This window comes from Passer domesticus, chromosome 31 (genome assembly GCF_036417665.1).
Source record: "Passer domesticus isolate bPasDom1 chromosome 31, bPasDom1.hap1, whole genome shotgun sequence".
NCBI classification, from domain to species: domain Eukaryota; kingdom Metazoa; phylum Chordata; class Aves; order Passeriformes; family Passeridae; genus Passer; species Passer domesticus.
In genome coordinates this window covers 320,802-334,411 of record NC_087504.1, presented here as the reverse complement: position 1 = coordinate 334,411, position 13,610 = coordinate 320,802, and the positions used below count along the sequence as shown (strand labels likewise).

At 47.8% G+C, this 13,610-nt stretch overlaps 2 protein-coding genes and 1 long non-coding RNA gene across 3 annotated transcripts in view; 1 reads left to right on the top strand and 2 right to left on the bottom strand.

The window, feature by feature from the left end:
- LOC135287739 (hydrocephalus-inducing protein homolog) overlaps nt 1–1,809 on the top strand; it is a 40,418-nt gene extending 38,609 nt beyond the window's left edge. Inside the window, exons 41-42 of the mRNA XM_064400969.1 lie at nt 215–638; nt 1,434–1,809. Coding sequence (XP_064257039.1) covers nt 215–638; nt 1,434–1,719 — 710 coding nt within the window. The 3' untranslated portion in view covers nt 1,720–1,809. The remainder of the gene's footprint in view (nt 1–214; nt 639–1,433) is intronic.
- The window catches only part of LOC135287768 (zinc finger protein OZF-like), a 218,462-nt gene that overhangs the window by 201,017 nt on the left and 3,835 nt on the right, over nt 1–13,610 (bottom strand). The gene's annotated exons all lie outside the window — the stretch shown is intronic.
- LOC135287745 (uncharacterized) lies at nt 4,024–9,146 on the bottom strand. Its single transcript, XR_010351288.1, has 3 exons — nt 8,827–9,146; nt 7,939–8,029; nt 4,024–5,768 (listed from the first exon to the last, which is right to left on the bottom strand). It is a non-coding gene; the product is annotated as an uncharacterized LOC135287745 (long non-coding RNA).

Below are 13,610 nucleotides of genomic sequence, written 5' to 3'. Positions count from 1 at the left end.
TCACTGTCTAAAACCAGCTCTCCTGCTTGGCACAGGAGTGTGTGCTGCAGGCAGAGACCCTGCTCCCAGAGGCTCTGTTTCCTGCTAGAAGAAAGTACTTGGCCAGAGATGCTCCAAGTGCATCTTAGCTCTCTTCCACCGACCTGCAGCGGGAGGCAAAGCTGCTGGGAACACAGGATTTTGTCTTGGAAAGGTGTCCTCTTCCTCCCTGCAGGTCGATTCCTTTCCTACGATACCATGAAGCATCGCAGAAAGCTGCTGAGTCTTTTCTGGTGGGAGAAGGACCATCCTCCTGAGACGCCTCCTAAAGTGCGGCGGCTGCGGCGGCCTGCCAAGCAGCAGCAGGATTCCGAGCAGCAGGAGGAGCAGGATCCCGAGCACCAGGAGGAGCAGCCAGAGCAGCAGCAGCAGGAGCAGTGCGAGCAGCAGGAGCACTCCAAGAAGCTGCGCCGCTCAAAAGAAAGGAACCTGTCTCCAAAGCGTGCCAGCTCCTCCCTGGATGTCTTCACCCATGCTAAGCATGACCTGTTCTCCATCAGCCCCTATGATGGCACCATCCCTCCTGGCCAGAAGCAGACCTTTCACCTGCAGTTCCAGCCAAAGTGCACCGGGAATTTTAAGACCACCCTGCTGTGCAGGTGGGAAACGTCTACACGCTTGCCAACTCATGCTACTGCTGGGTGTCCCTGAATCACAGGGTGGGACAGGGTGGAAGGGACCACAGTAGGTCATCTGGTCCCACTTCCCTGCTCAAGTGGGGTCATCCCAGAGCACATGGCACAGGGCTGTGTCTGGAGGGCTCTGGAAGAATTCCAGTGAGGGACACTCCACACCATCTCTGGGCAACCCGTTACCTGCACAGGAAAAAAGTTCTTCCTCAGCTTCAGGTGCAATTCCCAGTTCAGGTTCTGCCCATTGCCTCTGCTCCTACTGCTGGGCATCACCAAGCACAGCCTGGTTCATCCCCTGACGCCCTCCCTTCAGTCCCTCTGATTGGGATGGGGAGGTGGGAGACAGGCAGCCCCAGAGAGGCGGCAGAAGCACCCACACGAGCACAGAAAGATCATCATCTGGCCTTGGTAGGGAGGCACTGGGAAAATAGACACTGTATGAAACAGTAAGCTCCTGGAGGCTTGCAAATCTGGAACAAGAGATCCAGGGAGCAGACAGTGCCTAGCTCTGCTTCCTTTTGGGACAAGCAAGGCCTGCTTCTCTACATGGGTGCCTGTGGGCTGTAGTTGGTGCCCAGGCATTTAACTGGTCGTGTTCCTGCCCTTGCAGCTCTGCAGCCTCCATGCAGCGAGTGCAGTTGTTTCATTTGCTGCTCGCTGCTTGCACAGAAAGAAGATGCAACACTGTGTACTCTGCAAGGAGACGGAAAAGCGGCTGGCTGGGAATGTTCATCTGGCTAATACCAGTCCCTTTCTTCCTAGGATTCCCAACCTGGAGCCGACTCAGAAGATGGGGCAGGTGATTGTGACAGGCAGCGTCCAGGAGTGGAAGAATCTTGATGAACCATCAGTGCAGATGGAGGAAGGCCAGGGACCCAAGGAGGAGGTGCTCTGGAGACCACCACCCGAGGGACAGGATTTGTGTGAGCTGGAGCATCCAGCAGGAGCCGGCAACATCGTGCCTTCTGAGGATGATCTCCCACTCTTGACCAGAGACGTCTGGAGCTGCCCTCCCCAGCTCCAAGAACTTTCTTATCTTTCCTTTTAGTTAGCTAAGTTAACTAACTAATTGTTCGTTAGATGGACAAGTTCTTGATAATTGCCAGTTCATTGTTAATAAACAGTTGTTAATTGTTAATTGTCATCTTGTCTTGGTTTGAAAGACAGGTGTCCGCGGGACCTCTCTGGAATGGAGAATGTGACCCCCTTCTCTCCAAATTATTATAACTTTGAAATTAAGGGGCTTTCAGGAAAAGATATGGGAAAAGGAGTAACAGTTCTTTGCCAGTATGTACAACAAGGTAAACAAACCACAACACCAGCAGCAACAACAAACAGAACCAGGTGGCCAACCACAGCCTTCCCTTGGCTGTAGGCACTTTCCCTGTGGTGTAGTTCCTGTCAGAGCCAGACAGGGAAGGGAGGCAAATAATGAATAAAGCAATTGCTAGAGAAACTTCAATTATTATTGAGGGGCCCAGAAAGGGACCCAGCACCCGAGGCGTGGCCTCACCAGTGCCCAGCACAGCAGGACAATCACTGCCCCTGTTGGGAAGGGTGAAAGTTTGACAAGGATGTCTGACAGATAGGTATGCTTGGCAGAAAGATTTTTGAGTGTAGAATCTGAAGAAGGAATAGAAATGAAAGCAAGTTTTGATGTAGAAAAAAGAATTGCTGAGCCAGTCTTACTGGATAGCTAAGAAGATAAAGGATATGTTAGTTTGTTGTAGTGTGTTTTTATACTTTGTAATGGTTTTGGTTTTGTCTCCCCTTATTTTTCCCAAATGGTTTCCTCCTGATCATCCCCATTCCCTTTACCTGTGGAATCCCTCTCCTTTGTTGAGATTATCCCCAAATCCCTGTCAATCTGTCAGTCAGGCTCTCTGTCAATCACTCTATCAGCAACCCATCCTTTCTATCTAGAACTTTCAGTTCAGGTCATCGAGTGATTAGTCAGAGGCCAGGGGTCAGCCCCCAAGTGCTACCCCCATACACTATCCCAAATGTCCATTCCCTGAGTTTTCACCCCTGAAAGTTCTTTATTGGTCAGCAAACTTATCTATTTTTTGGTTCACACCTCCCTTTAAAATGTAATCTTGGCACCTCTCCCAGGTACTCTGGGCAGGGGCCCCCTGAGGTGGGGAGCTCCCAGGAGCTCCCAACAAAACCTTGGATTAACCCCTGCTAAGAGTTGGCCCTTTCATGCTCCACCCATGTCTCCAGCGTCTCTTCTGCTGCAAAGGTGACTAGCCTAGCTGCCCTCGGTACCCTCGGGGCACAGGAGAGTGTCCCCCTGCTGTCAGCCTTGTCGGGGCTGCCCGGCGCTGTCTGCCGACCTGGGGCTGGCTGGGGTTCCTGGGGGCTCCCAGAGAGATGGAGACATTAGTTAGAAGGTGTTTTTATGGCTTAGAGCAAAGGATAAACCCACCTCAGACAAGATGTTTTTACTAAGCAAAAAGATTCCACAGGCAAACACAACTGCTGATGTTGCAAGTAGAAAAAATGTCTCGGAATTCTCTACTGCAAGGAAACTGAAAAACAATTTCGAGCTTCAACTGTAATGTACTAACTTTTACTGATTGAAGAATTGTTAGATGAATATGGTAATTATAGTAGTTATGATAGGCTATAGGTAAAAATTAAGATATAGATTGGTTCTTCTGTGTGAGGATACTCAGCAAAGAAAATTTTATTATGCATTGTAACCAAAATTCAAGGGACTCCAGTCTTGGAGCTGGAGCTGACAGCTGTAGGCGCAGGCTCTGTCACCCACAACCCTGGACTGCTGAAAGATCTTGGATACAATAAACTGCATTTTGAAGAGCCACCTGGAGTCCTGCATCTCGCATTCAGGCTCTTGCTGCCCTGGTCCTCAGGGCTACACTATTGCTGATACAGGCCCAGAGCTATTGGCCTTCTTGCCCACCTGGGCACCCACCTGGGCACCCACCTGGGCACCCACCTGGGCTCAGGTTCTGTTGTCATTCAGCTTCCCAACCACTTTCCACAGCTGGGAGTTGCAGAGGGTTAGTGTGGCCAAAGTGTACGACCTTGCCCTTGGTCCTGTTTAACCTCATGCCAGTGGTCTCAGCCCACGGATCCAGCCTGTCCAGGGCCCTCTGCAGCCTTCCTGTCCTCCAGCAGATCCGCTGAAAAATACTATTGGAAGCACTGATTGGCGAGGGGTGGCATGGCCACGGCCAGCAGTCCCAATGCCCGGGGGCTGGGGGAGATAGGATCTTTGTTTTCCAGCCAGGCTCCCAGCCAAGAGCAGCCAAAGCCGAGGTAGAAGACAGATGTTGTGAGGCAGCCAGGAATTCAGGTCACAGCTTCATTTTCTCCAGAAAAAACAAAACAAAACAAAACAAAACAAAACAAAACAAAACAAAATAAAACAAAAATCCTTTAAAGTGTAAGGGGAAATTCTTTTTCCAGCCCCATCCTTTGCCCGAGAGTCCATGTGCAATATTGTCCAGGAATTGAATGTAAGGAGGAAATCCAGGAGTGACCTGTTATCTAGGAATCACATGCTGGGAAGCCAGACACAGCCTGTTAGACAGTGATTGTATGCAAGGAACCCAGATGTGGCACATCAGATGGGGTTGGATGCAAGGAATCCAGATGCGCTGCGTTATCCCAGAGCAGCAGGGGGGTGAGAAACAGACAAACACACAGAGGCTGCACCAACTTGGGCAGTGCTTGACCTCTGACCCAGCTTGGCATCATCCAAAGCAGGACACTGAGGGGCTGGAGCAAGTCCAGAGAAGAGAAGGGAAGTTGATTAAAGGTCTAGAGAATAAGTCTGATGAGAAATGGCTGAGAGAAGCAGGGCAGCTGGGGAGGGCTCAGTCTTGAGCAAAGGAGGCCCAGGGGGAACGTTGTCACTCTCTGCACCACCCTGACAGGAGGCTGGAGTGAGATGGGGATTGGGCTCTCCTCACAGACAACCAGTGACAGGACAAGAGGACACAGGCTTAAGCTGCACCAGGGAGCTTAAGTTGGACATCAGGAGGAATTTCTTCACAGAAAGGATTCTTAAACATTGGAAGGCACTGCCCAGGGAGGTGGTGGAGCCACCATCTGGGATGGTGGTCAAGGACCAGCTGGACATGACACTTGGTGCTCTGCTCTGGTTGACAAGGTGGTGTTTGGGCCAAAGCTTGATGGAATGATCTCAGAGATCTCTTACAACCCAATTGGTTCTGTGATTCTCTGACATGAACACCTGATAAAGACAGGGAATCCTTTCAAATTAAGTATGAGAAACGATAACATTTTGTAAAAGGGTTTCACAGGAGCTCACATATTGCCCTGATCAATCTACATGATAGACATAATTCCCTCGAATTGTTAACTGTTCTCTGGTCTTTTTATCCACAAAGCACACAAAATATTCAAGAGTCTTAGAGCTCTAATGAATCTCTAAATCATATTAGGGGTGGAATCAAATAATAATTTAATTGCTAATAACAAGAATCTGTTAAATTATTGGAGCAGGATGAGCAACTCCACCTGCCTTTGAAAATTTGTAATAAAGTTAATAGTACAAATTCTTCAGCAGCAATTGTTGGGATCATCTCTGGATATAACATATAGGTGATTTCACCATGATTTTCTTGAATGGTTCCTAAATTGCACTGTGTTTTCTTAATCATCATGCATGTTTTCCTTCATTTTCTAGCCTGTGTAAGCAAGGACAAAATACACAAGATACAAATTCATGAAGAATTCAACAGCTTCTGGATTGTTCATGCATAATCTGTGACCAAAGCCTCATGTCAGTCATACAGTGCAGTCTCCAGCTCAGCAAAAAGATTTTCAGCTTAGAAAAGCACACTTTTTTAAATCAAATATGTTACCTTCATGTATTTAGTGTCTATTTCTATGATGCCTGCCTTTGACTTGCTCTTGCATGGCTTACATGCAGGACACTCAAAAGACACTCCAGAAGAACTCGTTCAGCTGACTCCAGCCTGAAGCAGCTTCAAACCAGTGCTCTGGCCACAATCTGCTTTTTGGTTTGCATGTGACATTCTGACGTGTTACGAGTTGAAAGTGAAGTCTTGTCTTGAATTAGTCTAATGAAACATTGTCCACCTGGAATAGAAAAGACCATAATTCCAATTTTTATCAAAGCCTTAGAAATTGACTTGGGAAGAAGAAATTAAAAATCCTTTTATGTATGTAATTGGAAGAGAATTTTGTGTTCTAGCAGCTTCTCATGATTGATCCTAATGGTGACAAATTAATTGAGGTAAGAGGAGAGGAGCAAGGAATGTGCCTGCCTATATCTTTCCTCTTGTTGTCTAACAGCAGCTGCATCACTGGAAAATGTGTTCTAATGAGAATGTTCATTTCTTCAAGAGGAGACTAAACTGCTTTATAGAGTTCTGGATTGAGACAAATGACTTTTAAAGCCCAGAAATTAAATTTTGAAATGTGTCAACTTAGATCCTAGCTTTGTTTTCAGCTGCTGCTGAAGCAGGTTTTCTTTTTTGGTGTCTGACATACTGTATGAACACTTAATAAATAAGTTGCACATAAGATGGTGGAAAAATATGATCTGTTGCCACACTTTCTTTGCCTGCATCATAGCCTGTCTATTATTACCTCTAAGGATCTGTGGGGAATCAAGTTATCCTGATAGGTGTATTTTTCATAAGCTTTTACTCAAGGGAGTTGCCAGAATGTGGTTTGTATCTGTTATTGATGAATAGCTGAATTAGGAAGACGGAACTAAGCTGTTCTTGAGAATCAGCTCCTGGGATTCTATCAAGCTGCTATGGAAGAATAGCATGAAAAATAATATATTAGCATCTTAGTATTTATAGAGAAATAAGAAGTGGTGAAAAAGAAAGCTAGTATCTGGCAATTGAAAGAATTCTTGAAGTGGCAGAATTGCTGCAGAAGATCTTTACTATTAGGATACACAAGACAGATGATGGACTTTGGCCCATTTTTAGCATAAGAGATTTGATAACAGGACGCCTTGGCAAGAACAAACAGCTTTGAAGATTGCAAGAAGATTAAAACAACTGGGTGTCACAGATATATTTTCTGGAAAAATCCCTTTGCCCAGGAATCTTCTCTGGGGAAGCAGAGATGCCTCAGAGAAAAAGGAAAGCAATATTATCTCATTTGCTTCTCCTGTGTTTTGCTGCTTTGCAATGTGGTTGGAGATTGTTTATCCAACAGGTGATTGTTTCATTGGTTTCATGTGAATTGTTTTGACTCAATAGCCAATCAGGGTCAAGCTGTGTCCAGGCTCTGGAGAGAGTAATGACTTTTCATTATTCTCTTTTAGCCTTCTGTCTGCATCATTTCTGTATTCTTTGCTATAGTTTAGTATAGCATTCTTTAATATAATATAGTATCATAAAATAATGAATTAGCCTTTTGAGTACATGGAGTCAGATTCATCATTCCTTCCTTTGTCTGGGTACCCCACAAATACAATAGAGGGGTTTACCAGAAAAGAGAAAATTGCATCAGACTCCTGCAAGCAAGAGATATTTAAAATGTATAAATTTGTTTATGTGATGATTAGCCCAATCATTGCAGTAAAACATTACTGGTCTTCCTAGAATAAGCATGTAGGTGTCCTAGGGTGATGTTATGATGCTTTTATCCCTAGTTGTGTGTTCTGTTGATGCTGGATATTATATTCTGTGCATTCAAGCCTGGCTCTGAGAGTGAAGGCGGGGACAAGAAGCAGCATGGAGTTTGTTATCAGCCTGCTCTCACTCCTCCACTGTGGTGTCTGGGCACGGACAGGACAGAACACGGTGCTCTGTTGTTTTTTAGTTAGTTTTTCTAGCTGAGCCAGAGAAGTTTTCCCTGCACTGGTTTTCATTCCCTTTTTTTTGGAACTGTTTGAACCTGCTCCGGACTGGGACCCAGGGGAACAGCGAGAGCTCACACTTTGTAGCCTGCCAGGGCCTACTCTGGGCAGCAGCCTTTCCCAGTGCCAGAGGGACTGATAACAGAGCGACCAGCCACCAGAGAGACTTTCTGAATTTGTCATCTCTTCAGAGCGACAAATGAGTTTTGTCCTGTGGTATTATTCATTTTTTGTGCTGGGGAGCCCTTTGCCTGTTAAATAAACAGGTTTTTCCACTTCTCTCCGAGGAAATTCTTCCCAAACCGGTTGGGGAGAGGGGCCATGTGAGTTTGCTTTCTGGGGGGGCCCTTCTGGAGGATTTCTTCCAAATTTGCCCTAAACCAGGATAGAGTCTTACCAGTTCCTCATCCTTCAAAGGACACAAACCTGATGAGTTGTGGTTCCTACTCCAGTGGCTGCTCTTGGACCTCCCTCCATAGCCAGAGCACAGCTTCCTTTTCCCAGAAAGTCCCTGGCACTGGAGGGATGAAAGAAACAGGACAGGCTCAGGGGATCAGGGGCAGGGCAGAGCCAGGGAGAAGAATGACTTTTGCATTGGATGGAGCTGTGCCATCCCTTGGCTTTGTTGGTTGACAAGAAATGAACATCCCCCTGTGTCTCGGGCAGCTCCTTCTCCAAGGAAAGCACATGGGAGTTGGAGCCAAGGAGCTGAAAGCTGCAGGTGCAGCCTGGGCTGGAGGGAGCTCAGATTTGCACGAGGCTGCTCTGAGTGCCAGGGCTTATATGGGGGAAATGGTGGGCTGGGGGTAGGGACAGAGTCTGATGGATTGTCAGCCATGACAGGTCTTGATTTTCATATCTATTCAAACTGCATCAGGAGGTACTTGGATTCAGTGTCAATTGGAAATTGCACATATCCATGTATTAACAGGAAGAAAAACCTAAACACGACCTAAAAATCTTTTCTCACGGTATTTTTAAATATTATATATTCAGTTTGAATACACTTCAAGCCTCTGGAGCAGTAAAATTCAGCAGGAGTCTCTGCAAGTTTCTGAGGATGCCAGCAGCCCCCACTAAGGCAATCCCTGCCCACAGACCGTGGGGGAATGGGCAGACAAGGAGACTGTCCCTGGGGCTGGGGCGGCAGAACTCAGAGGCACCAGCAGCTCCAGCTGGGAAATGGAGTGTGGAATGTGGCTGGGAAAGCCCTGCCTGGGCTGTGCCAAGCAGGAAAGACAAGCCCAGACTCTCATCCCTCCAAAAATTAATTAAATATCTCAATAAGACATTTAAAAGTAATTAGAATTGTACTTTGAGTTGGATGCACTGGAGAAATACCAACACGAGATATTCAATCCACAAAAAACACTTCTCAGTGCATTAACTTGGCCCATTGATTCCATGAGGCCCCTCAGCGTCACAGTGATCCCTTGGTGTCACAAGGCACCTCAGTGTCACAATCGTCCCTTCATGTCACAAGGCCCCACGGTGTCACAATAGTTCCTTGATGTCACAAGGTCTCACGGTGTCACAATGGTCCCTTGGCTCCATGGGCCCTGTGCTGCTGCATTCCCCCCTCCCCTTCTCAGGCCGCCCTGCCAGCTGAGAAATGCTCCTTGGGCCTCGGCCTTGGCCAACAGCCCCTGGGCTCAGCTGCTCTGCAGCTCAGTACAAACACTGTCTGCTCCAGGCACTGCTGCTGCCCAACCAGCTCCTGCTTTCTTCAGGAGCAGCCCTGGGAGCTGTTTCTGTTCCCTCAGTGGCACAACATCCTGTTCTCACACTGCCAAAGAGACCTGTTGATGCCAAGTGCGGCCTGCATGAACCATTGCTGGGACTGAAGTCCCTCTCGCGGGACCCTACAAACAGCGCTGCAAAAGGAGCCCCTTGGAGCTGTGCTGGGCCAGCCACCTCCCTCTGAGTGGGGCTCTCCCAGACAGGAACTCTCCTGTTTGCTGCACTCGGGGGATCCCCAAACAAGGACGGAGCCTGGGCCCATCTCCACACTCCTCCAGGCTCAGCCCATCGCCCGCTGGGGAGATGCCAAAGCATCCACAGGGAGCATTTCCCTGCCCTCAGGGGAATTTCTCACAGGTGCCTTACACTGACCCTTTCTGTCTGTGTGTGCAGACACAAGTGCCTGTGCTCGAGCACTTGTGGCAGAAATGCTGCTCTCTGAGGGGGTTGAGTGCCTTGGATAGCTAAGTCAGTTAGGCCTGTAAGTAAGGTTAAGTCACAAGCTGGAAGCTAAGTTAAATGCTGCTAAGTGTTGTTCTTTTCCTAAATGGTTAAGATTAATATAAGTTTGAAGCTAAGTTGAAGGCTGTGAAATGTTATTCCACTGCGAAATTAAGCCATAGATTATAAATAAGGTTAAATACTGTTAAGTGCTGTTCTTTTCCTAAATTGAAGGTATCAGTCAAGTCTGTTAAGTTTGGGCTCTGTTTAGCTTTTAGGCTGTATTCCTTTTATCCTTGCCCTCACTGTCCTTGAGGCACACGCATGCACACACACACACACACACACACACACACACACACACACACACAGACACACAGGGACAGTTGTCGGCTCATTTCTGGTTTGATTCGATTTTGTTTGGTTTGTTGTTGCTTTCTTTCCTTGGTGTGCCTGAAGTGTCCAACCAGGAGCAGAGTGACTCTTGCCAAGGAACTTTGTGGTGCTGTCGCTTAACATTAAATCTGCTTTTTGCTTATCCCTTGCCAGGGATTTTTTCAGCGCTCTCAAACCCTGGTTCACAGCAGGGTGAAGGAGCCCCGGCCCAATCTCTGGCCTTGGGGGACATGAGAATGCTGCTGGGGGTCCCTGTCCCCCCATCCCCTCTGGGGTTGATCTCGTGGAACATCCTCTCAGGGAAGCTGCGGCGCTGGGGGCAGGGGGTTCTGGGGGGACAGCAGACCCCGCTGTGCACCAGCAGCGTTGGACTTCTCTGAGGGGGGCAGTGAGGAGTGACCTCCCCAGTGACCTCACACAGCCCCTGTGATATCACACAGCCCCTGTGATATCACACAGCCTCCTGTGATGTGACAGCCCACTCTGGGATGTCAAAAAGCCCCATTGTGATGTCACAATGCACACGCTGGCACATCACTCTCTGATGCCGTACAGCTGAGCTGTGATGTCACAAGTGACTCTGTGATGTCACAAGCCACCCTGTGATGGCACTGTCTCTTTTGTGATGTCACGGCCTGCTCTGTGAAGTTACTCAGACACCCAATGATGTCACAGCCCACACTCTGATGTCACAGAGCCACCTGTCCTGCTTTGACCCTGGCTCAATGCCAGTGCACCCCTCAAAATATATTTTCTCAAAAGAGTGCTGTGACATGTGACCAGAAACAGAGCAGAGCAAGCTCCAGATTCAAGAAAAACAAAAACTTTATTTACCTACAACTATAATAAAAGGAACACACAGAATTCAGAAGGAAAATCTTCTGAAACATTCCTCCTTTTGATTCTTGGGTCGAGATGACCCTGAGCTGTTAGAAAGTCTCTTTTTTTCCCAGCCCCACCACCCAAGAGGAAGCTGAGATGCATCGGTTCTCCTTTTCAATGTTGTTTATTTCTCCTTATCTATAACATTCTTTTTCTGACCTGCAGAGGTCTGTCTGGCAGGTCAGTTCTTAGCACACTGCCTGCCCTTGGGGTGGTGTTAACATTTTATACTAAGAAAGATGTCTACTTGATTTACAATCATTTTCCAATACCAATATCACATATGTTAGACAGTCTGTCTCTACTCTAAGCCAATCCAAAAGTACCACCATCACAGTGGAAGATGGAGGCTAAGAAGACACAGGAGGAAGGACAGCACATGCCCAAATCCCTCCATCTTGTCTCCTGAATCCCCATTCTAAAACCCTAAAATTCTACTTTTCACCCTCTGACAAATTAGTTATCATTCTACATAAACTCTTCTGGCTTGTAAATCCTCACACAAAGCTGCTAATTTTCTCCATGACTTAAATGGAAGGCACAGGTGTCTTTGACCATGTGCCAAGGTCTCTGAGCCCCCTGCCAGGGTCTCCAGCAATCCAGGGCAGCCAGAGGAATCTCCTGCTTTCCAACATCCTCCCCCCACCCAATTTCTACCAAAACATGGTGAGACAAAACCTTGGATTCTCTATCAAGTTACCATCCCTTACAAAATCAATTCTCGGTTCATCACCATCCCTCAGATCATCAACTCTCAGTTCATCAAGGGACAGAGGAGTCTCTCTTGGACCATAGTCTTCCTTAGCAAACACGATTCAAACCTCTTGTAAGTCCATGCTGTAGCTCTCGCACGCTGCGGTCACTTGGAGCCAAGGGGCACCGGCCAGCTGCTCCCTGGATGGCCCAAGGGGCGCTACAAGACTGGCCACTGCCGGGCTCTCGCTGAGACTGCCCAGGTAGCGGTGGCAGCTGCAGCGTGGGTGATGCAGCCTGGTGTGAGGTACGAGGTCCCGAGACAAAGGAATCAAAGAAGGAACACTTGTAGAGGTTCCAAAGAAACATTATTCCAAGGACGTCTAGGGACAACTGTCGGGGGAGAAGGGTCAGGCTAGCCCTTATGAAGAGAGTGAGCGTGGGGTGTGGAGACAAGAGGGAACCAATAGGTGAAGGCAAAAGGAGTACTACATAACACAAAAGAACCAATGAGAATTACATGGAGGACGGAGGAAGCCCCGAGGACAAATCAGGAACCAGGCTGGGGATGAGTGACATGGAAGTCTCTCAAAAAAAGGAGAGGGGGTTAGCATGACAGACAGGGGCAGGAGGCAGCACCATGGGGATTGACATAACTCTATAAGGGCATGAGGGAGAAAGAAGGGACTACTCACTTTGATGGGCAGGCCACTGGCAGGAAAAACAGGGGGAAAACAACTTTGGGACAATGTGTCCATCTCTCTGGGTGCCTCCCAGTGAACCCCGGCCAGCCCCGGGTCGGCAGACAAAGGGGGGGCAGCCCTGACGCTACCGACAGCAGGGGGACACTCTCTGGTGCCCCGAGGGTACTGAGGGCAGCTAGGCTAGTCACCTTTGCAGCAGAAGAGACACTGGAGACATCAGTAGAGGATAAAAGGCCGACTCTCAGCAGGGAGCCAGCCCAAGGTTTATTCGCAGCTCCCGAGGGAGCCCCACACCTCAGTGGGCGCCTTGCTCAGAGTAAAACAAAAGGAATCTCAAGGTTACATTTAAAGGGGAGGAGGAAACGGAAGGTAGATACATTTGCTGACCAATTAAGACCCTTCAGGGATGAAACCTTAGGGATGGACATTTGGGATAGCGTATAAAATAACACTTAGGGGGCTGACCCCTGGCCTCGGACTAATCACTCAACGACTTGGACCGAAATTTCTAGATAGAGGGGATGGGATGCTGAGTGACTGACAGAGAGCCAGGGCGGGGATTTGGGGGATGATCTCAACACAGGAGAATGATTACACAGGTAGAGGAAGGGGGTACAAAAAGGGGTACATAATTTGGAGGAAATAAGTGGATATAAAATCAAAACTGTTACAAAGTATTAGAAAGTATAAAAGCACACTACAACAGGACAAACCATCATGAGGGGTTTACACAGGGGGGAAAAAGGAACAAATCATGTCTTAAACTAACAAAGAATAACTAATTTTTATAACAACTTCTACTTTTAAAACACACAATGCCACACAATGTCACACATGGCACTGCCCAGAGAAAATCTGCCGTCGTGACATCCTCCTTCCATGATACAGTGCTCTCACCACTGTTGATGGACCAAAACTGCTTATAGGGTTCCCTTTTAAGGATGCTTTGCCAAGTAGCAAAGAATAACCATCTCTCATCTGGGAACAACAGTCCCCCACATTTTCACTTCCCCTGGGGCCAAGGGTCTTGAGAACAGAGATCTTTCCTGAAGACAGAGGGCACCACCACACCCTCCTCATCTTCCTCTGTTCCCTCCACTCCTGCACTTGGCATAACTGCCAACAAGTCACTCTCATGGCTCAAGCCATTGCATCCCCTAAATGCAGTCTCTGTGTTACAGGAAATTAGTTCCATCTATGGCTATGCAAGAAAAGTCCAGCCAAAGGCCACTCTATCATCTC